The sequence below is a fragment of the Astatotilapia calliptera genome, chromosome 2 (genome assembly GCF_900246225.1).
Source record: "Astatotilapia calliptera chromosome 2, fAstCal1.2, whole genome shotgun sequence".
Lineage (NCBI taxonomy): Eukaryota > Metazoa > Chordata > Actinopteri > Cichliformes > Cichlidae > Astatotilapia > Astatotilapia calliptera.
The window spans coordinates 11,923,505-11,947,941 of record NC_039303.1 but is presented as its reverse complement, the minus strand read 5'-3'; the positions used below and the strand labels follow the sequence as shown (position 1 = coordinate 11,947,941).

General features: G+C 40.9%; 1 protein-coding gene across 4 annotated transcripts in view; it reads left to right on the top strand.

The window, feature by feature from the left end:
- The window catches only part of LOC113032114 (protocadherin-1-like), a 220,883-nt gene that overhangs the window by 150,928 nt on the left and 45,518 nt on the right, over window positions 1–24,437 (top strand). The window contains exon 5 of one of the 4 annotated variants that reach the window (XM_026184803.1): window positions 14,218–14,327. The exons of the other annotated variants lie outside the window; for them this stretch is intronic. Coding sequence (XP_026040588.1) covers window positions 14,218–14,276 — 59 coding nt within the window. The 3' untranslated portion in view covers window positions 14,277–14,327. Of the gene's footprint in view, window positions 1–14,217; window positions 14,328–24,437 lie in introns of those variants that run through there. 4 annotated transcript variants of the gene reach the window in all.

Sequence of the window (24,437 nt, the reverse complement as noted above, 5' to 3'; positions counted from 1 at the left end):
TTTTCTGCTTCTCTCATTGTGTTTACTTGTGTGTGTGGATGAAATGGTTCAACTGTCTCGCATTCAGCAGTGATACAGCAGCTATTTTTCCTCTGTGCCTGACCTAATTGTGGGCTCATTCGACCAACTGCTGAGTTTGTTTGGACGCTTCTTTTGCGCTCAGAGCCCCTACTTAATGTCCATGCAGAGCTCATTAAAGCACAGAAAAAGCCGGCCATAAACACATACACACACACACGCACAGATAAGTGACTCCTGGTGGAGACAAGATGCACTGTGTATAAACAGTTTGTAAAAGTCAGTCAATCAATAAATAATATTAATAATACTAATAATAAATAATGGATTTCTTTTTCAAGAGCTCTTTTTCTGGGGTGTTACTCCCTCCCTGTGTAATCTTTTCCAGGAAGTATTAAAACAAAAGTCATCTAGCTTTTCTTTTTATGTGCTTGTTTGCACACTACTTTGTAGTGACATTTGTGAGCCTACAATCATAATAGAACACATCTTTTAAGGATTTAAGCGAATGCACTGGCAGCCAGGTTGCTGTAGGTTCGACAAATTTGCATCCTGTAGACAACTACTGGACAATAAGGTGACAGCGGTGGCAGTTTTAGGAATGACAAGACATAGTTCATGGATTCATCTACTGCACCGTAAAAACTGTGACGTTTGAAGTGCACCTGGAAGTTTTAGTGCAAGTTCATTGATCTTCTGAAATAAACAACCCTGAAGAGGATTGTGTGCAAGTACACACAGTGAAATGTGTCCTGAGCTGCTCCTTGCCTGTGCAAAACATTATAAACAAAAAGTACATTTAAATTAAAACACTGAAAATGTACATTGTGCAAATGGAATGTTAAAGTGCTTTGTGCCATATTAGCACAGCAATATATAGACAGAGCAATGCAAGGAGAATAGACAAAAGGGCCAAAGTAAAGTAAACAGAGTAACTGACCAGAGTAATGTGAAATGGGATGGATGGATTTAAACACTATCATTTGACATGGCTTAAATGATAAACATTGTTTGTGGTTTGATGTTTAACACCTACAGTTTTGAATGTAATCATTTTTCACTTTCAATTCAGCTCAGTTTTATGTATACAGCGCCAAATCACAACAACAGTCGCCTCAAGGCACTTTATATTGTAGGGTAGACCCTACAATAATACATACAGAGAAAAACCCAACAATCACATGACCCCTTATGAGCAAGCACTTTGGCAACAATGGGAAGAAAAAACTCCCTTTTAACAGGAAGAAAACTTCAGCAGAAGTTTTTTTTTTTTTTGTTTTTTTTTCATAAGTCCAACAGACTTCATAAAAAAAAATCCCGGTTATTTCTGGAGCAAAGGGAAGGTTTTTTTTTTTTTGTTGTTTTTTTTTTTTTTCAAATGCACACGTTTGACTTTTGGATCAAATCCAAATTAAGGCCTTATACCACACTTACATACTGTATAAGTTAAAAAAAAAATTAACCCTGCTTTCATCCACATGTACAAACAATGAACCCCAGGAATAAACTGAAGTGTCTTCAGGTATTCTGTCCCTCACTGTTAAACTTTTGTATTTATGTCAAGCAGAGCTATAGCTCAGAGAAGCATCAAAGTCAAGCACAGGCTCATTCCTGGCAGATTAGCCCCTCCCACTGTGAGTGTTTGGTACACTACTGTCTTAAATGTCATTTTGCCCCTTAAATATCACAATATTATTCCTCAGACACATGTCATTAGTAAGTACTTACGTTTAGATTGATATTCATGCACTATTCGAGAGTTTAGAATCAAAAAACTTAATGTAAAAATGCCATCACTGACTGCAAGAATAAGATACGACATGTGCATCAACCACCTTGACACTGACCCTGAATAAACGTAAACCCTCACATTGGATGATAATGCATTGACTCTGAATCCTGAACAGAAATCCCATAATGCCATGAAGTCATTTCATACGAATATATTTTCACAGCAGAATGTTCTGCAGTATTCTGGGGTAAATCCAGTCTTTCAGTGTGACCTCTATAAGACATACAATCAATAAAGTTACCTTCTTTAACCTGTTGTCTGACATCATAACCAAATATTTCTGATGCTGCTTCACCTGCGTGAACTCAATTAATCAATAACATTGGAGCCATTGTGCTCTGACTCAATCACTGTTTCACAGGATGCTCAAGTGTTCAATGTGAAGCATGAGTCATCACGCTAACCGCTAAGCGCACACACAGAGCAGGATTTCTTCTGGCCTCTACACGCTTTAGATAACAGAGCCACTGAAGAGGAGGCGTTCACATTAAAAGGATTGGGCTGGTAGGGGTTGCCGTGGTGACCCCTGCAAAGGCAGCCCTCCAAAAGTTTTATCTTCCTTTTTTTTCACATAAAAAGATTTTTTTCCGTTTCCCTTTTCTTTCTTTCAAAACTGGAGCGCGAGACGGTTGAACTCAAAAAGCTCGAGGAGATCAGACGGAGAAAGCAGCTGCCTAGACGGCGGCGGTCTGTGAGGGAATCGGGAAGTAAAAAAAAAAAAAAAGAGTAAAGGGAGACGAACAAAGCAAGGTACGAGCTGTACCGCCGCCGCAGGGTCACAGTCGGTCCCGCCCCCAGACTGTGTTGTCTGTTAGTGAAAGGCGTCAGTGAGGTCGCAGCTCAGCTCATTGTCTGACTTCACTTTGCAGCTCAGCTTCAGTGCACATCCACACACAGTAAACGAAGAGCTGGCTTTGTATATTTGTGTGTTTCTGGGGAAGGAATAGAAGGGGGGAATCGGGGGAGGGTGAAGGTGTATTGTAATATTGTATTTGTGGTCACACATGAGAAGATGTAGTTCACTTCCTGTTTCCCGTTCTTGCTAATTTAACAAGAAGGCTGAGCATGAAAGAGAAGAGCTGTAGTAGTGTATTTATGACAGTGAGTACATGGAACTTCTTCTTTGGAACTTCTTTGGAACTTTGGACCAAGCATATGGCTGCACGTCTTCACATCTCACTGCATTTTCTGTCCTTCCAACATTTTGGGCACTTAAAAGTCTGAAACCAGGAAGGCATCTGATTGACCAAAAATGATTCTGCAGCACAACAGCAAGCACAAATGAACTTCCAGAGTGGAAAACATGGACAGAGCTTCTGAGACACAAGAAAAGATTTCCTGTCCTGCAGAAGTCTTTGGGAAACACTTTTCTGTTGAGTTTATGGACTAAGTCACTGTTTTGGTTCATAACAAAATTAAGTCAGTTTGGCATGCTCATTGGCTAATGGTATAGGGTTAACAAATCATTATACAGACACAGGCTTCAAAATGGGACTGGAAACCATGGGTGATGCCGTGGTAGCTATATTCATCTTTTATGTCATCTATGAGTCACACAGAAACAGCTTCAGCCCACAGACCAAATATAAACACTAAATATAGCCACTGCGATGCCATTTAGTAGTGTCTGGAATGTGAACTTTGATCATATTCGAGGAGAAGATGGATTGGCTCTAGTGGCCAATTCACTGCATTTACCAGCATTCCCACATTGGCTTTATATTCCTTTCACGAGTCCTAATTTACTACTCCAATTGTCTGGTCTGCAAACTAGTATTACATAAAGAAACAGAAGATGCAGAGATGGGAACTGATGTTCAATTTACTGAACTTAAGAGAAGTTCAATGATGAATGAAAAGTTACCCATACTTTGCTGTCTGGAACTTTTTGCACAATACTCTACTGGCAGCTCTCAAAAAGTTAGAAATGTCAAAAATATAGAAACACAAAGGACGTGGGATCTTCCTTTCATTCATTTTCTATGAGAAGTACTGAATCTCTGGAAAGGAGAAAAAATACCTCTCGCTGTGAGTTAGGAACATAAACCGATTGACAGTCGACATCTGATAACCAATCATCATCTCAATTTTTTTATGTGCATTAAAACTAATTTACTTGAAGAATATTTCTTAATATAACAGCTCATAATGAAAGAGAAATAACGAACATAGACAAGAGTACTGGGAGGCTAGAGGCAGGTGTCAAAAGCAAAAGAAAGAGGCTCATAGTGAGAGGCTGGACACTTGCTGACACGATTGTTTAGACAGAGAAAAGGATGTGCAGCAAGTCAGGGTGAATAAGGATAGATGTGGAAAGAGAGTGTGCTGAGAACATGTATTTTACACGTATTTTAAAGGGCTGATGAATGAAGAAAATGAGAGAGAGGATGGATGGAGGACAGTGAATGAATCAGGATGGATGCACAGGATTATTAAGGAGGAAGTGAGGGCAGCGGTGAAGAGGATGAGGAGTGAGAGGGGACACCTGTGGAGGTATGGAGATGTCTGGGTGAGAGGGCAGTGGGCTTTTAAACCACATTGTTTAACAGTCCTGTGGAGCGAGAGGATGTGTGAGGAATGGACAACAAGCGCAAGCCTGATGTGCAGAACTGTAGTAACCACAGAGGGTTAAAACATGACGCTATGCGAGTACATTACTAGTAACATTTGATTGGTCTTGAATTTACTCCGCCCCCCTTTTGGTCGTCAGGCTCTTTGATTCACTCTCTTATAGCTCCACCCACCCTGCAGGCATGCGAATGACTTCAATACTTCTTATCATATGTTAAAACTCTACTCATAGGCTCAAGAAATGGCTTCTGCCTTTACAGCGGGGCATCTGAAAGTGTCCCCTAAATCATGTCCAGCTTTGTCTCATCTCACTCTGACTGGCTGAGTGTCTGTCTGTCTGTCTGTCTGTCTGTCTGTCTGTCTGTCTGTCTGCCATCGAGTGTTTGAGGAAAAAAGAAGCTATAAGTCAAAGTGTGAGCAGAAGAGCTAAAAGTGATTTGACCAAAGGGAAAAAAAAGGAATAGAGAAGAAAAAGTGGAGAAGCGAGAGAAAGCAGAACACTTAAGAGAGAAAATCGACTTTGAAAAATGAGAAAGAGGGAGCGACGGGTCAGAGCGGCACCAATAAAGCGAAAAGAAAGATAAAAGATTCAGTCTTGGCAGGAGAAACTGAGGCGTTTTCCTGAGAGCTCTTCAGCCCGGTGGACACATCCAGCTTCCCTCTCCGCTCTCCCACAGCCATTTAACTGATTTAATTCTCCAAAATGGAGTCTCTCTGTCAGTCTGAGCAGTTTTTTTCTCAGCTGTCACATTTGAGACGCTCTCCTCAGCCTGTTCCACAGTAAATCTGTTTAACAGCAGCACATAAAAAAACACATAAATTCAAAGGATGAGCTACGTAAAACAGCACAACAAGTATGCCAGAACCTAATAAAGACTGCAGTACAGCTGACTACTGACAGCGTTATCCAATGCAATGCAATAAGCTAATGCTAACCGATGAGGTACTATGGGCAGACATGCTGCAGACGACACCAAGAAAGGCTCAAGGCTGACATACGGCGAATATCTGATGAGTCAGTCAGAGCTCAAGTTAAATTTAAAGCGACTCGGATAACTGGCCCAGTTCTGAAAAAAGTCCAAATAGGGGCATAACATGGAAATATTAGTGGGAATGTTAAAGGAATATGAAGATGAAAATCTGTTCCTGTGAGAACGTTGCTCTGCTGAAAAACATTTGATGGGATGGTGGTCTGCGCATGAACAGGTAGCTGTGTGGCGCCATGCACCGCAACCTTGCAGGTTAAGTCTCCATTTGGAGACACGTCTGTTCAAAGTAAACATTTATTTGTCTTAAAAAGTGAAATCTGTCAGGTTTGGGACTTTGTGTTCAGGCATTGTGTTTCCCACTAAGCGGGTAAAAGTTTACTTGTCTGCATCATTACATTTTAAGGTTTGTTTGAACCTTTGCATGTTTGTGGCGATTTAGCTGGTCTCCTCTTCTTTACTTTCTATATTTTGGAAATTAAACCTCTGGTGGTTTAAGTCTCCGCATGTTGCTGGCAGCAGTTCTTGCAAATTGAACCATTTAGTGAACTACCAGTCGGACCGCAGGAGTGCGGCACGTCGAGTGCAGGACAAAAGGACAGTTTAAAAAGGACAGGCCACTCAAACAGTCAGCAGACCCCACATGTGCAGTGTGTTTATTCTTTTGTGGACAGTGTGAAAAGGAAGCCTGGAGCTGTGAATAGAGCACACTGCTGGATAGCGACCATTGCATTATCACAGGCCTGACAGACAGAGAGGGGTGTCGCGCCACACTGCCACTTTACTTACCACTGAAATTTCTCCTTTATGCTTCTATACGGTGCTTTTCATGCAGGTACGTGCCTTTGCGCCTTTTTATATTCTCCATTGTGTGCTCCTGCTGCTGCTGCTGCTGCTGGAGACTCACCGGCTGGAGAATGCGCAGGCTAATGCAGAGAGCTCCTCTGCCTGTGTTGAGGCTGTGTTAAAAGGGGTCTTTATGTCAGTTCCTTCACCATCTGAAGTCCTGAGAGAGCCTCGGGGACGGCAGAAAACAGACTGCGAAAACACTCGGTAATTCATATTCAGCGGCTCGGTTTTGTGGGTAGATTTGCCTTTGATGTGATTCCCATTGTTAACCTGTTCATATAATAGGATCATGCTCAGAATTTTTCCAGGAAGAAATGATGATGATGACATCAAATAGTGCTTCAGTATGCCTAGCCTTGTGACCAATGAGCTCTTTTGTATTATTATTATATAATGTGTCCATATTATATAATGTGCGCTAAATAATACATGGCATATTTCACAGGTTGAAGTTTGAAGAAGGTTCAACTTCACCAAAAATATGGTTTGATAACTTGGCTGTACTCTTGTAGATTTCTTAAAGGTATTTAGAATCTCACTTGCAGATAAAACATAGATTTCACATCACTTCATTTCCTGTTTTTATTAAAGTATGCGTTAGTTCCCCCTCTTATGTCAAGACTGGGTATATACATCCATCCGTTCCCCCCCGATGCCTCCACACTCATCACTGAGAGTGTAAATCAGCTGATCGTTCGCCACGCCCCCGTTTGGTGGCATGGCGAACGGGGAAGTTTATCCACTTTGCATATTGCCCAAGGGTTGCAGGGTTTTTTTCTCTCCATCAAAACTCTTTGTTTTTTAAATTATTTCCTTAAAAGTGCGTCTGTATTTGACAGTCTATCCCGACACCTTGAATTTTGCTGGTCAGCTTTTTACCTCAACAGATGTGAGTGTCCTTGTTGGAATGTCTTTTATTTGATTCCTCACATTTCTTTATGAGTGATTTTTTTTTTTTTTTTTTTTTTTACTTTGCAGCGATGTTTAAATACCAACACTCTTCTGCAATCAAAATGGACATGATTGTGTAGTGGTAATCATTGCACCGGCTTTTAAAAAGCATAGTCTGCATCCACATGTGCATGATAAAATAAAAATATGCAAAGATTTAAATAAGATCTGGTCTCGGTCTGACTGAAGCAGTGCTGAAACTGTGGTTCGTGTCCTCTGGGAGAAACAGAAAAGGGGGACATTGTGGCCAGAACCCAGCATGTATACTGGTGTGACCGGGTGATTTGTGGAGGCATCGTTAATGCTGACTGATATAAACTGGCTTTGGAGTAACATCCAGATGACGATGTTTTCTTCAGGAAAGCTTTGCTTATTTAAGCTCTATGATCCTAAAACATGTTTGATTTTTTTTAAACATCATGCCTTTGTAGTACTACCTCAGCTACTAAACTACTACCTGCAGTCCAGACCTGTCAATACTGATAACATTTGCTGTATTAATAAAATAAGAATACTACAAAGAAGACCCCAAACTGCTCAGCAGCTGAACTCCTGCACCAGCCAGCAGCTGTTAACAGAGATGCTGGCAGATTACCCAGCTTATTGATGTTGCTCGTATAATAACCGTGGGGTTCAAATGACATGCAAATCATTGTTTTCTGTTTTATTTACAGTAATAAAGTCATTAAGTTCTAGTTTTAGCCAAGGGTGATTTTTGTGTGTTATAAGATAGCGCTAGCAGGGATTAGCTTAGTTTAGCATAAAGACTGAAAACATCTGGAAGCAGAAAATTCTCCACATTTGCTATAATCGACACTTTTTCATATGCAAATAAAAAAACTGAGTGGGATTAAACCTCTGAAGCCAAACTGGTTTTACATTTGGATTATTTTGTAGATTAATCAAACTGGATGTTGTTCATACATTTGCCACAGTTGTGGGATAGAAACGGCTCTGTGTGCAGCACTCGATGGAGTCATCCGCCGCTTGTTTTGTTCTTTCTGTTTTTGAAAGTGACCTCCTGCCTGCTCTCGCTGCACATTGACCTCTGACCTCCTTTACTGAAACAGGAACCATGTCTTCATGTTGAAAAGAAAACAAAGAAAAGAGGAAACAAACACCTGTGCGCACTGACTGCATACAAAGTAGCTCTGGGTAAAAACATATAATTGTAAGTCATCCTTGAAGGATAAACACATATTTATCATTTTCACAGCTTTTATTAGAGCAGGGTAGGACAGAATGCCGATATTGTTCCGTATCTTTTTCCGAGTAAAGCAAACAAGAGGACTGCGGAGGTGTTTGCTGAGTGGCATGTGCTCGTTCTCAGAAATTCATTTCTCACAATTTGCTGGAAGGCCAGAAAACATATTTATAACATTTATAACTATGACACCTGGTCTTTGACTTTCAGCTTTCTGCTGTTGGATTTTTCCAAGTCATGGCAGGAATCTTTCTAATTTTATTTAGAGCTTCAATTGCCGGGCCTTTTTGTCCTTCTGGTTAACAACTCAAAGTTAAAGAACAAAAGCAAAAATGCACAGCTCTCCTCTCTGGAATATTTTCAATAGCCTTTAGTCGAGGTTTGAATGTTTGACTGTTTGAAGCTTTGTTCTCAGAGGAAGGCTGGTGTTGAAATGCTCGAGAGAGTTTTGTGTTTTTAACTTGCTCTTTGAACAGATGGATTGACTTAAGGCTTCATAACCTCTCTCTGTGAACAGAACCTTGGTGTTTGTTTGCTCAATGAAACTCAATTTATCCACAGTAAGCAGCAAGGGCAACTATCTTGACTTTATAAACTCATAAAGTGCTGCATGCTTAGTCTGCACCAAACAGGAGGACAGAAATTTCACTTTCACTTTGCGGTTCAACAGCCTGATTAGAGGCTGTGACACAGCCCCACGATCCGCGTCCCGCTGCGGTATTTATCCCTAATGGAACTGTGCGTTACTTTATTGTGAGCACGGTATATCAACTTGGATGGATCTTCCATCAAACAAACCTTGTAAATCATAATGATTTTGTGAAAATAGTCTACTTTGAAGAGCTTATTCAGTTCTACTGTTTTCTTTTGTTTGTACCTGAAATGTGTGAGTAGAAGGAAAGAAACGTCCAATTTTATCTCATTGATAACTTTATCGTATGATAACTGCAATATAAGGATAAAAAAACTGAGGCTAAAGTTCTGAGCTGGACTCTCTTAAAGTAAACATGTCACTGCAGATGACTTTTCCTTTCTGTTAAAGGGAGTTTCTCCTCCTGACTGTGATGTATTCGTATTTTATTTTGAATTCCTTTTAATTTGTTGTTTTCCCAGCTGAATTTCTAGTGGATACTCATTTTTTAAAAAAATCTAATTTCTGCTCTTCTATCATTTTTTTTTTTATGTTTAATGACATCTTACTCACTGGGTAAGTGAGTAAGATGTCCATAACCCCTTTGGTTCTCTGATTGGAGGGCCACTCCAAAAGTGTAAAGGAGACATATTAGGTCAGGGTGGCTGATGTGTACGCGGCGCATCCAGTTTTGTGGCTCCAGTACAGCCACAGTCTGATGACCATTGAGCACCTCCTCTGCTGTAGTTTGAGTTTAAGAGCCTTGCTAAAGGGCACTTTAAATGAAGTGAGGACAAGTGGCTTTCTGTTACTTTCCACGGGCAGATTTTTCAAACCACGCTTCTAAAGATCATCTGCACACATTGCATGTTGCATTATTATTGAGCAACGTGTAGTTTTGTACAAGCATCCAGTTTTGAAACTGTCCTTTTATAGCTTTGATAAAAAGATTTTAAAAAAATGGCAGCTGTCCTTTAAATGCTCGTCTTTTAAACACAAGGTTCAGTAATGAGCAGCTTCCTGTTAGCTTTTATCGCCTTTCACAACCTTCTTGTTCAGATGGTTTCAAAAGAGAAGGCTACCTGTGAATTTAGAGTATTTTAAGGCCAATATGCAAAGATTGAGAATGAACATCCAAGCTTTTTTTATTAATATGTTTTAATCACTTGAACGTTTTTAATTATGATTTTAAAGTGTCCTTAAGGCTTTATTACTTGCAGAAGAGAAATATTTTGTGTGTTTTGTGGGTCATTTTAGACACTTTGCCACAAAATTCTACGGGTCATGATTCATACCTTTGCATAGACTGAAATTCACTTTGAACAGAACATAACAGGGAAATATAAAAAACAGTTGATCTGTTTTAGGCCATTTAGTAAATTCTAATAATATTTTTATTGACTGATTCTGAGCTCGGTGTACGATTATGAATTTTTCAGTCTAGGATTCCACGATTAATTTATAAAGAACATAGTTACATGTTAAGCTAAAAGACCAACCTGCCTGATTTAGAGCTACACATTCCAAATTAAAGTCCTATTTATAGACTCATGCGGCTTAAAGGCCAAGATCTTCTGCACCTTTCAGCACCTGTCAGGTCTTCAGGCTTCAGTCTCTATGCTCCAAACAACACTCGTAGCATTTCGCATTCTCCCGCATAAATGTTAACCCATGCTAAAATTACATACAGTATCTGCCTCGGAGCCTTGTGTAACCTAGCTTTGATTCAGCGCTGTTGTGACCCACTTCTAGATCAATGACATCTGGAGGAGGAGAAGGTGGCAGGGAGGAAGGGAGGGAAGGTTGCTGGGAAGTGCTGATGATGTCTAACAAACGCGCCCGGCGGGAGGTAACCTCTGGAGCAGGTAGCGTGGAGGAGGCGCTAAACGAGAACGATGTCCAACTGTGTCTTTCATTATGAACAGATGCTGCCATGATGGTAGGGAGGAGGACGAGGAGGCAGAATTCAAGAGGAGGAACAGGGAGACTTCCTCCTTAATTCAAGGAGGAGAATGTATTAATAAGAAGGGACGCAGAGGAAAGAGCAGGAAGATCGAGGAAAAGAAAGGAGTGCGTGAGGTGAAGAAGAGCTAACAATCCAGAGGGGGAGCTCTAGGAAAAGACGAAAAATGTACAGAGCAAGAAAAATAGAATAAAAAGAAAAAGAGAGAGATGAGGAAGACCTTACTTAGAGACTGTAATCCCTGAAAAGTGCAGCAGCACCTCTGGCCATGGATACATGCTTAAATATCGCACTTGTTAAGGTTCAAAATTGAGGAAGGAGGGTACAAACCACCCATGGTCCAGAAGCTCTTGGTCAAACAATGATTTTAATGACTACACACGTGTGGGAAGACACTCTGTACGCAGACAGCAAGTAGTCTTCGACTTCCTCAAAGCATACACAGATTTTATACCGTCAGGGCTTGATTTACTGACGCCCCTTCATGCGTCACAGACAGGATATATACACATACGTCAAATCAAAACCACAACGACTTTTAACACAGTTTAAAAAGAACATCGTCTTCTATCTTCATGGCTGGCACTTCCTGTCTACCTTTCAGTTCTTGTCTTGTTCCTCTTTCTTGCCGAGACAACAAGGAACGGTTCTTCTTTTACCGAGACAATTTTGCAGTTACAGCCAGACATGACTAAACTCTTTCCTATAAATAAATCTAACTAATGTGTGTGTGTTGACCTCACTCAGCCTCTATGTCACCTCTCGCACTTCTGACCTTTTACCAGACCAGAGGCTCACTAAGACTATGTGTATGTCCTCTACTAAATAAATGTTTTAACCAAGAACCTCTACTAAAACCTTAATATAAAATGACCTGATATAAGTGTTTTGTAAGCATGTATTGCAATTCCTTCTATGTTCTAGTTTTCCCTCAGCATGTATCACCTGAACAGTCACGTCAGTGAAGCTTAAGACCTTTAAAGAACCTGAACATCAACTCAAATAAGCACAGATATGCAATATGTATAAAATAGTTATAACTGCACCTGGAATACAAAGTTAACATCATCATAAACATCTTAAGGCCATCTTAAAGCTATCTGTTACATTGTTAAAGCAATGATCATACTGCAGATTATATTATCAATGCAATGGTACTGATAATAATTATTTAACAATAACAGTAAAATAATTTCCCTGCTCCACACACTTCACTACTGTTAAAATCTAAAGTCAATGCTAGATCACAGCACACTGCAGCCAATTGCTGCAGCGTGTGCATGTGCACGTGTGTGTGCAAGTATGTGTGCACGTGTGGGTCTATACGTTCCTCCAGGTTCATTGTACAACTTGATTCAGCCCGATTCATTACTTGAAGGTCACTAATGTCTTGACACATAAACACACACCCACAGTGTATTGAATTAAATATTCATAATACTGCGACTGTAGCAGACTATTGAGGCGCATTCAGGTTGAACAAGAAGAGATTTTTTGCGCGTTGACCTCCAGACGGCCGTCTGAGGTTATTCACCTCAAACAACAATGAACTTACTGCAGAGATGTTAGCTGTATCTAATTCCGTTTATGAGCCTTTATATTCACTTTTGATGGCATTAGAAATGCCTTAATATTGAGCCTGAATGGACCTTTGGTGATTGGTCACTCTCAAGCAGAGCAATCTCAGGTGATTGTGTAGTTTGCATGTAAAATTAAAGCAATCCAATGAACTTCAACTATCACATTTACAATAAAAGTGATTATAAGTCGGATTATAAGTTACATGTTTTTTATTTTGCATGTTTTTATTATGATTATCATAATTATTATGACAGTTGATTGTAAAGTATATACAGTAAGAACCCTGTGCAGAAGTGCGTATAGTGCGGTGGTTTACACATTCGCTTAAAAAGCGATCTCCCAGCAGGAGATCAGATTCCTTTGGGGTTGTATCAGGAAGGACATCCGGCATCAAACATGTGGAGCTTTCCGCTGTGGCGGTCCTTTGTCAGTGAGGGAGCAGCCGAAAGTAGCTTTATGTAGAAATACGCAGAATTAGTTGTAGATAATTATAAAGACATAACGGCACGAGCAGTGCTGTAGGAGGGGCTCCAGAGTCACACCTGTAAACAGCCTGTCCACATGGCTAGCTAACAACTGCAATGCAAGTGAGCTGTGGCTCTGTGAGACCTCTTTCTGTCACTGTATTCACAGGTGCCTGAGGTATCAGTAATGAGGATCAGCATGTATACTTGCACAAACACTGCATGTAAAGCAGCAGAAATGTTTGGAGGGGTATTTGGATCAGAGCTGTAGACATGGGCTACACCAGAGTGACAATAATCAAACACCCGGAGTGCAAAAGAATAAACAGCCATGAGAGCATGGAGAGCTTCAGCAGCCTTTACCCACATTCCTGTTTTATCCGCACCTTCTCAGGTGACGACGTTTAGAACAATGGTGCAAAAGTGCATTTCTATGAATCTTCAATATTTTTTTGTACGGAAAATTCAAAGCCAAAGACTCACAAGCTACCAGTAATAGTGTAATCATTTAAATGACTGAGGGTGCAAGGCATACGTGTGCGTTCATGCAGAACCTGGCCTGACAGAAATGTGCAAAACCGAACTCGGTCCACCTGACTCAGGCCAACAATGACAGAACAATTAGCAAACGTTAACGTGAGCTTTTGCAAACCTCGGCTCAAGATAGTTTTATTATTATTATTACTTTATTTAAACTGCTCGTTAACAGGAATTAAACTTTTAAATGAAATCGGAAGCTAGCTTATCCAATTAGCCTGTCTCAAACTGTCATGGCTGACTAAATGAACAAAGTTCACATAATCTTATATATTCGTGTCTTGATTTATAAAACATGTAGTTCTGTTTCTGAATTTCTGTTCATACCAAAACGGTTGTTTGACTGAATCCAATGTGATCAGCGAGACTCAATGATTTGGTCTTTTTTTTAACAGCTGTATATAACTGTGGCCATGTGAGTTTATGAATGGTGCACTTATTTTTTTTAAAGATATTTTCAAACTGATCAGTGAATTCATTTTGCGTATTTTGCCCCCACATTTTTTTTTAATTAGCTTCCTTTTTTAAGCATCATTTTTCCTTCAACCAGCTTTCAATTACTCCTACGTTTTTTGGCATTTTTTTCTCATTTCTGAGACATTTTGCATGGAATGTGATATCTACGTTGCGTTACCTGAGGTGTAAGACGTCCGTATCTATCCTCTTGTAGGTGGAGCGTCGTCAAGCACCCAGCTGGAGAAGGGGGCCGGACATAAAAGACTGCCTTAAGACAAAACTAAAGACACAAAGAGCATCTAAAGCTTCTTTTTTTTTTCCTCCTTGAATTTACAAAAAGAAAACCGATTCAGTCCTCAAGCTTTTTCTGTCTCTGCTTCAGTTCTGAGGATTTTTTCTCTTCCCTCCTTGCCTGTGGTGGTTGTGAACTGCTTTTTTTGCTTCATGTTTCACTTCGTACAAGTTCCCATCGAGGAGAATCAAAAAACAAAAACCTGATTAAAGAAATATTTTTTGGTTGGAGAAATTTTCCCGAATAACGAGGAGTTAATCATCTTTGGTTCCTCTGGGATCTTTTTTTTTGTTTTTGTCCCTCCTCATCCTCGGTAGGTCACTTTTTGGGGAGCGGATTTGTACCTTTTCGCCTACGCTGCACTGTTCTCTTTGTGGATGTAACTGACGCCTAAGTGGACTCGTCACGATCGCAGTGGATTATTGGCCTTTTGTGGGTTTTTGCTCTTGTCGCCTCTTTTTATCAGCTGGTTTGAAGCTTCTTTTCTGTGTGAGAACTACACATTGTTTCCCAAAACTCACATTTTATGGGCCATATTTGAACTTTATTGACCTTTCTCCAAAAGTTGATTCTGTTCATCTGGACATAGCGTTTTGTGGGAGAAAAGTTTCGTCACTCATCCAAGTGACTTCTTCAGTCTCAGCTGACTGCAGGTTCCCCCAATCTTATAAATGGCTCGTCTAGCACAGCACAAGAAGTCTAAGACCAGGCAACAAAGGAAGTTTGACTTACTTGTTGTACGTCGGAAACCACCACAAAATATGGAGAGTGTCCTCAGTGACCAGAAGAGACAAGGATGCAACACCGAGGATGTGGATAAGTGGGTGAAGAATTTGTCTGACAGACAGCTCACCAAAACAAAGAAAAACATCCTTGCTAAAGGGTTGGATTTTGCTGTCACACCAAGACAAATCCCACTAGTGGAGCTGATCGCAGCCACAGAAACAGCAATTCGTAACAACAATATTGCAGAAGTGGAAGCAGAGCAACTACGGACGAAAGTTTCGGCCTGTCTCAGCAACGCAAAGCCCCCAGCATCCAACATCACCATGGAGGAGAGGAAGGCACTCACATCACTTAGTGATGACAACAACATTATCATCCTTCCAGCAGACAAGGGTAGGTGCACAGTACTGCTAAACCAGAAAAGCTATCATGAGAAAAATTTGTCACAACTCAGTGAGGAAAATACTTATGAGCCCCTGAAACGAGACCAAGGAAGTGGCTACAGGAAGAGGGTGATAGACTGTCTGAAGCAGTTAGAACAAGACAAGGCTATTGACCGGACCTCGCATCACAGGCTATACCCAAGGGAGTCTACACCAAGTCTGTATGGTTTACCGAAAATACATAAACAGGGTGCACCTTTAAGACCGATTGTCTGCATGATCAACTTGGTCACCTATAACATCTCCAAGTTTCTGGCTTCGATCCTCAACCCGCTGGTGGGCAGCTCTGAACACCACATCCAGTTGTTGAGAAGGTGAGAAATGTTATTATGGAGTCAGATGAAACAATGGTCTCGTACGACGTTACATCTCTCTTCACTTGCATCCCAGTCACGGAAGCGTTGGAGGTAGTCCGTAAAAGATTACAGGATGACACCAACCTCAGCAACAGGACCACTCTCAGCATCGACCAAGTGTGTTTGCTTTTGGAACTGTGTCTTCATTCCACCTACTTCACATACAAGGGTCAGTTCTACAGGCAGAAACATGGGTGCGCCATGGGCTCCCCAGTTTCACCCATCGTGGCCAATTTGTACATGGAAGAAGTGGAAAAGATGGCTTTGCTATCCTACCCTGGAACACCACCAAGCCATTGGTTCAGATATGTGGATGACACCTGGGTGAAAATCAAATCTCAGGACATACTACATTTCACGGATCACATTAACTCGGTGGACCGACACCGTCACCAGGGAGGATATGAAAAGTGGCAGGTTAGCCTTCTTAGACTGTGAAATTTCCATCAGTAATTTGGGACATCTAAAAGCTGACGTGTACCGTAAACCTACACATACGGATCAGTATTTAAGGTTTGACTCTCATCATCCACTGGAGCACAAACTGGGTGTCATCAGGATGCTACAACACAGAGCGAACACCATCCCCACTGACACAGCGGCCAGGGAGGCAGAAGAACAGCACATCAAGAAGGCCCTGAGTAAATGTGGTTATCCCAGCTGGACTTTTGTCAAAGCTGGAAAGGCACCTAAAGAAAGCTCCAGCCGATCCAGGAGAGAAGGACAACCGCTGCCCAAGCGAAAACCTGTAGTGATCCCATATGTGTCAGGAATATCAGAGCAGTTAAGATGCATTTTTTCTAAACACTGGGTCTCTGTGGCTTTTAAACCCCAAAACACGCTGTGCCAAAAACTGGTCCACCCCAAGGATCGGGTCCTCCAACACAAACAGAGTAACATAGTGTACGCTGTTAAGTGCCAGGAGGATTGCCATGATTTATACATCAGGGAAACCAAACAACCTTTGGCGAAGCGGATGGCACAACACAGAAGAGCTACCTCGTCAGGCCAGGACTCTGCAGTCTATTTACACCTACAGGCCAGTGGACACTCTTTCAATGATGAGGATGTACACATCCTGGACAGGGAGGAACGCTGGTTTGAGCGCGGAGTCAAGGAGGCCATTTACGTGAAAAGGGAAAGACCATCTCTGAATCGAGGAGGGGGCCTAAGGGTACATCTGTCACCATCTTACAATGCTGTGATTGCAGCCATTCCCTAACTCTCTGTGAATGGTACTCATAGCCATTGATCAGTGGGCTTTGGTCAGTGGGTTTTGGTCAGTGGTTGTTGATCAATGGTCATGAGAATTTGCATAATTACGATTAAGGAACTGACCTCCCAGCCCATTGTTCCTTCAGTGGGCTGGTTTCAGTCATTATGCAAATGAACTGTTTATAAGACTGGGGAAACCTGCAGTCAGCTGAGACTGAAGAAGTCACTTGGATGAGTGACGAAACGTTTCTCCCACAAAACGCTACATTCAGATGAACAGAGTCAACTTTTGGAGATTTACTTTCCTGGATGATTGAGAATGCATCAAGAAGATTTATTGACCTTTGTTTCCTTTTTCTGTAGCCCCCGTGCCTGGAGTTGATGAGTGACAGTCAGGGTTCGGAGGACAGGGTGATTGGCAGATAATCAGCCAACCTGCTTTCTCTCACAGGCCGACAGAAAGGCTTGTCAGGGTGGACAGAAACTCACTCCTGCCACTTCACTTCCTTTATAATTGATTTAGAATTGACTGGCCACACTCTTACATTCAGATGTCCTCTTGTTTGTCTTGTAAACTGGAGTCAGATGATAAAATGAAAATCAGTTTAATCTATGTTTCCAGTGTAGAAGTTGCGCCGAGCTCAGAGACTGAAAGCTGGAGAAAACTGCTGCATGAAGAAGAAAGGAAAAAGACGATGCATTCATTCATTTTTTTATTCAGGTTACTGATAAAGTTACAGGTCATTAGGTTAAAATTCAGAGAAAAATAAAACAAATCTTTGTATAATTACAAATTTACTAGAATTTATTGATTCTTTCTTCTTTTTTGCACATTCAATTTCTGTTTTATCAAATGAGACATTTTTAGTAAAGTCAATGGACTTATTTGAAGTTTATGAGCATTTTCTTATAATTGGTTGATGAATTCCTGAAAAACCTTTCGATGGAATTAAAACAGCAGCTTTGTTCTGCTTCCGGTTGCTGTGCTGAGCAAACGCCATCATCCTGTATCTAAAACCAGAACTATTATTATTATCTAAAGAACTACAAGCACCAAAAGATAACTGATAACTTTATCATAGTATATACTGTGTCGCAATACATAAATATTCAGACGCGATCATTCTGTCGTGATCTCTCTGTTTAAAGTCTGCTGCTGCTCCATATCCAAACCACAGTCAGCTCCACGTCCTCCTTTACCCCTCCTGTCCAAAAAAGCTCATTTTAACAACAAATAGCTTGGAGATTTCCTTTTTTTTAGGCCATTTAAGATTTAACTGCCAGTGAATCCTGTCATTCAGGCAGTTAGACTCCTTATCGACCTGTTAATCAAATCATTAACGACTGAAGCTCTTATTGACCTGCCAATCAGAGCTTTTCTTTCTTGTATCTTCCAGTAAATAGACTTGTGTAGGACTCAGCTGGTTGGTTGGTTAGTGCTACAGCTTAGTAACAAATGAATAACAGCCGAAAACCAGGATTATTTGTTTGTAAGTACAAAAGTGTGTTTATTCTGACTTATAGCGGTATGTTTATGGGATATAAAGTTGTAAAATGGTGTATGAATTTGAATATTTGTAGTGATCACTGGTTTGCTGTAGAAATCCAACAGAGCAGCTCAGTGGCTTGCTACTGTACCTGTGAATGTACTTTGTATTCAGAGGTTTTTATTAAAATAAATAAGTGCTGATATCATGTACCGCAGCTTTACTTTCTCTTTTCATCTGTTTTCTGCACGTCTGAAGCCAAAAGCAACACACACACACACACACACAGAAAGTTTGCTCTTGTTCCTGAGCACCTTGTATGAGACACCTTAACGTATCTATTTTCACGGGAGACCTCAGCGGGGATATCATATTGACTTTGCTTCCAAAGTTTTAATTGCACAATTATGTATCATCTCAAGCTGCTTGATTATTGATCGTGGAAAGCATAAACATGTTTGCAGTGTTGATGAGTAAACCCTCTCTAATGAGCCTGCACTCAGTAAACTAGCTCATGTTTCTACATGACTGTTGTGGAATCTAAAGTAAGGCCCAATCTTCTTAAACCTTTCCGAAATATTGATGATTATCCCTAACTTATTGACTTCAGTAGAAGGCATCACCCCAGAGAGTGTGCTGAAATGTTTCTCCTCCTTCTAAGTGAAAGGCGTGAGTTCTCACACCAGTACAAAGACGGGGAACTGTCCGCATCGGTCTCATCAAGTTAAAAGAATTTCAGCTGATGCGAAGATCCAACAATGAGCTGGTTTAAGTTAGATCAACAGGTTCAGTCAACTCAAGAATTTTCCCACCATTAGTTGCACTTCAAGAAAAACTCATGGTGCAGTAATCTGAATATTTGGTGTCAGTGCAACACTGACTCCATTCTTTGAGGGTTGTGATGCTCAGTGGCGTGTCTAGAAAATTTTTGTTGGGGGGGCCAGGTAGGGGCACAGATTTGGAGAAGGGTGGCATATTTAATTGGCAGATAATGTTTTAAAAAAAAATTCTACCAACCCTTAACCATAATTCAATAATCCTATAAACCTAATAACCAAATGCACTTTTAACTCTTATTAGAATGAGATTTTAACCACTACGGTGCAAAGTTTTTAGATACTGCGTTGATAAAGTACAAGAGATACAATCAGTGCTTTGTCAGTGTTTACTCAGCATTCAAGGACAGCAATATTTACATAGTATTTTTACTGACATATAGTGCACATATGTTTTGGGCAAAAACATTTTTGAAAATTAAAATACGAACATCGGTAACAAACAATTGACAAATTAGCCAATGCCAATGCAAAACTTTATCTGCCTGTTAAAAAAAGAAGATAAGCTTCTCACAAACTGGTGTTTGATTTTGAAACAGGAAAAAAGTGGGGAAACAACTGAAAAGACTAACATTTGAATGAAACCTGAAAGCAAGTAAATACTTTCTATGCTGCCTTATCGTAAACTTTGGTAATATTGATAAAGAACAAGACTGGCTGATGATAAAATACAGTCAGCTGGCATGGTGACACTGCCAGTATTAACCTGCAGGGCTGGACTGGGACAAAAAAATTGGGCATTTTTACTACAGACCGACCCACCAGGTAGTAAAGCCATAAAGACTTTGAATGAAAACAAATGCTGTTGTGACAGTGATGTACAGTCTTGTTGGTATATGTATGATTTCTATACATTTTACGTCAGATAAAAACTTTGGTTGTAAGATTTAGATAATTATTTAATAAAAACTAGGTATTTTAAATGAGAATAAGAAAGAAAAGTATTTCTTTGTGCCCACCTTTCCCTGTTAATGCCCTACCTGGCCCCCTGGCAAAACTTTGCTAGACCCGCCCCTGCACAGTTACCAGCTGTCTGCTACATAAAAAAGGATCCTGGTGTTATTTGTCTCTCAGAAACAGTTCATAACTTCCCTTCAACTCATTCATGTCACCTAAAAGGTAAACCTGTTTCTCCATCACCTGTTCAGCTCTGATGGTTCAGTAAGGACATCTCCTGGTTTCATCTTCATGTTTCCCTCTCACCACATATCTAAACAGACATCATGACCAGCAGCTTTACAGCTGTGGCTCCAGCAAACATCAGCTGATACTAGAAATGAATATTAAATACATTCTAACAACAGCCGATCAAGCTTAAACGTGCTGCTGTTGTTTAGCGCAACATCTGCTGGTTTCCTCTTTCTGGCGCAAAGTGGGCGATAAACAAGAGAGAAAAGCCGATCAGCTGATCATTGATCAGTTTCATGATTGAAGTAGCAACAGGAGAGGGAGGGGGGGAGAATGAGAGAAGAGGCAGCTGTGCAGCATAAAGACAGAATAACTCCAGCATTGTGTCTTTTTCCATTCTAGCTAAAGTCCGGGACAAACTGCGTCTCTTCTCAGCTCAATACGAAACGTGTAATATTTTCTCTGAATGAGGGACCATTCCATTTTTTTAAGGAGCCGTTGGCAACTCTACTAACCTTATGAATAAAATAAAGTTCACTATCAGTAACATCATAGCACCCACCCAGCTGTATAAAAACTCCGTCAAACTGGCTAGAACGCAGTATGAGTTATTGCAACTGACAGTAAAAAGTCAGCAACATGAAAATAAACTCCACCTAAACTTGGTTTATATCTGACCCAGATAGACTGCAGGTCATAACTTCTTAGCTGAAGTTCAGTTCACCTGACACTCGGACTGGTGGCTGCTTCGGGGCTCTCCTCCTGCCTCCCCTTCCCTCATCCACCTGTTGCCTCTGTGGAAGCCCCGTCATAGCCACCACCAAACAACGGAGTTATTTCTACACATCGACCTGCATCTGGCCAATCCACCACCTCTCATTGTTCATGCCATTACAAAAAAAATAAAAAACAAGTCACTGGGGATATGCCCGGTATGCCCGATGGCCAGTCCAGCTATGTTAACCTGCAACCAAATCTGCAGCTCCATACAGCAATGTTACGACTTAGATTACATCTTATAACTCATAACTCTTATGTTAGCTGCCCTCAGTAGCATACTGTCTGAAATATTCCACAGCTGCAATAATTCTTTAAGTGTTATTTTTTCCTTGGTATTCTAATTTCACCGAAGTTTACTAAACTCAACAAACTTAATATTACTTACCGGGACATTTATTCTGTCCTCATTTTCTTTCACCGAAAAATTGTTTCCTGCAGTGCCATCTTTCGCGCTTGGCTCTCCTACCTTTGCTAACGTGATGCGCATAGCGCAGAAGCGATGCTGCATTCACTTACACTCGGATATCTGAGCGTCACCGTGAAAACATAATCGGACATTTGATATTTGATTGAATTTTATTGTTTTGCCTTTGGGGTGGCACCTGGGGTGGCCAGTCTGGTTTGGGGGGTGGCCTGTGCCCCCCCAGGCCACCCCGCTGGACACGCCATTGGTGATGCTGCGCTGTAGGGTATTGTTTCATGTACCACATGACTGTGAGGGATAGAGATGGACTAGCTCGTCGTTAACGTGGCCCATTGGTTCATAAAGAATCGACCACTGGGGCTCATGCTTGATATAGACCCGTTCTTTGACCTTAACTTTCAGTGTTTGTTCTGGCAATTGAACAGTTTTTAAGAATAAACTCAGAGGATCAAAGGTCAAAGGATGTGAAATGCAAACATTTCCGAGCGTTCAAATTGACCTGGAGATGAAAAGAAAAGGACAGCGACTCAGAGCGCTTAGTCTTTTTTTATCAGTATAATTAAATATCATGCAGTCACTGAGGCTTCACCGCAGTGAAAATAGCTTCGTGTGTGTGTGTGCGCGGCTGTGCGTGTGTGAAGTTTCTGTGAAATGTGTGTCGTTGCAAACTTTTTGAAGTTTGTGTCTGCTCACTCAGGTACGCTGCTGTCATTTTCTGACTAATTTTCTCCTTCAGTGACAGCTCTACACCTGGTTACACACACGCGCACAAACGCACACACCCCTCTGAGCCCATATACGTGAGCTGCTGTCACTTGGACTATGTGACTAAATTTCTATCAGCTATACTGTGCCTGTGGGTGCACAGTTGAGTATTCTAGCTGACTTTAACCTGTTGAGAATCCAGAGATTTGAACCCGAGTGGGGTCACTGATCTCCTGAACTCTGGTCCACCTATCGTAGGTGCTGTTTACCTTCAGCTCAGGTCAGAAAAAAGAATGACAAGCAGTAGATTTATCAGCCGTAAGCCGTCCACACCTTTGCACAGGTCACTGACATCCACGAGTTTTAGGTCTGTGGTATGCAAAACGTGCAAAATAGTTTTTTCCCTGTTTTAGATCAAACAGATGCCATGAAAAGATTCATATTATATTTTTTAAATGTCTTTCCCTGAACATGAAGGCAGTTTTGCACCAGTCTTATGTTACTGTAGGCTCTTTATAAAACACCTGCAGGAGGCTGTTTTGGTGATTTAAAATAGAACTAAAGTTTCGCGTCTGGATGAGGACAAACTGCACTTTCCTTACAGGTCACACTCATATTACATTAGATTGGAATGAATCATTTTCAGCACAGAACTGAATATAATTAGTTAGTAAATAGACATGTTTTTATATACTAATAGAAGCCAATAAAGTAAATAAAGCTGAAAACTGGACGTTTTTGGAAAACAGTACATGTAAAAATATGTCGGGAGTCTCAAAGATTTGTATATTTTTCTCATGTACTGTGGAGCTTTGCTTCTCACCGGTTTTACACACCAAGCACATTGTAAACAAAATGACAGGAAATTCAGAATTTTTCAGATCTGAATTTGTCCTGTAACGTACATATGCACCAAAAAAATGCACTGAAAAAAAAAAAAGAACTAGAGTCGACATGAAGCTTGTCCTGATGTTTCTAAAGAAGAATAGCTAGAAACTGAATCTCTGGATACACCCAGTTCTCAGGAGAAGGCAGCGGCAGGGAGATTTTCAGGAGTTGAAGCTGTTTCACGGCCGCTTTCGTCCGTACTTCAGGATGCCGGTGGGGCAGTTTGAGCTGAGGAAGCAGAGAAATAATTTCAGAGAGTAAATAACCTCGAGCAGCACCTAGCTGTGTGTCTGAGGTCAAATAGGATTTCCATCATCAGTGCACTTGTTCCCAAATGCTGTGGCCTGATTGGTCAGGTCTGGTTATTTGCAAACAAAAATCTAACTTGGTCAGAAAAAATAAGCACTGCAAGGTCATCCTGTGAAATTTGGCTGCATTAAGAATATGCGAGTCCGAAATATATTTAAAACGCAAACTTTACGGGTCCGGTGTCTGAAGAACTTTACACCATGAATAAGCCTCAGCTATAAAAGCTCGATGAAGCTGTAAATATTACATATTCCATGTATTCCACATGCATGATGGTTTCTGTGGCTGGTTCTGTACAAAAGAGCATCAGCGCATGTTCTCCCTCAGTTATTACATAACAGGAGCTAAAATTTACATAATTATCTAGCCAACCAAAAGTGACAACCATATGTGGTTTGGCCTTTCGACACACTCAGCTGGAAAAGCCACGTTATCTCTCTGTAGACTCTCACCATTTGTTGAGCTACCGCTGGTATACTGGCCTGTGATTGGCTCAGCTGTTTCCATCCAGTAATCTGACTAGCTGAGAGCAAAATGAATCTCCACTGCACCTTTGAATGTAGCACCAGCGAACTCACACAAACCAGAATCGCACGTGCACCCAAGATCTGCCGCTTTGCACGAGCCACTCTCTCTCTTTTTTTCTTCTTTTTTTTTACCTCGACAACCGAGGCTTGTGATCTTGCAAGTCGAGCGTGTGAAAAAGACCAGGATTAATCAGTTTACCGCCCCACCAGAGAGAGGACACGCTGCCTTAATAAATAAATATGAATAAGCTTGTAGAGTTTGGAACAGACCATTAAAAAGTCAGAGAGAACATGGACCAAAGTGAAGCTCGAGGTGTG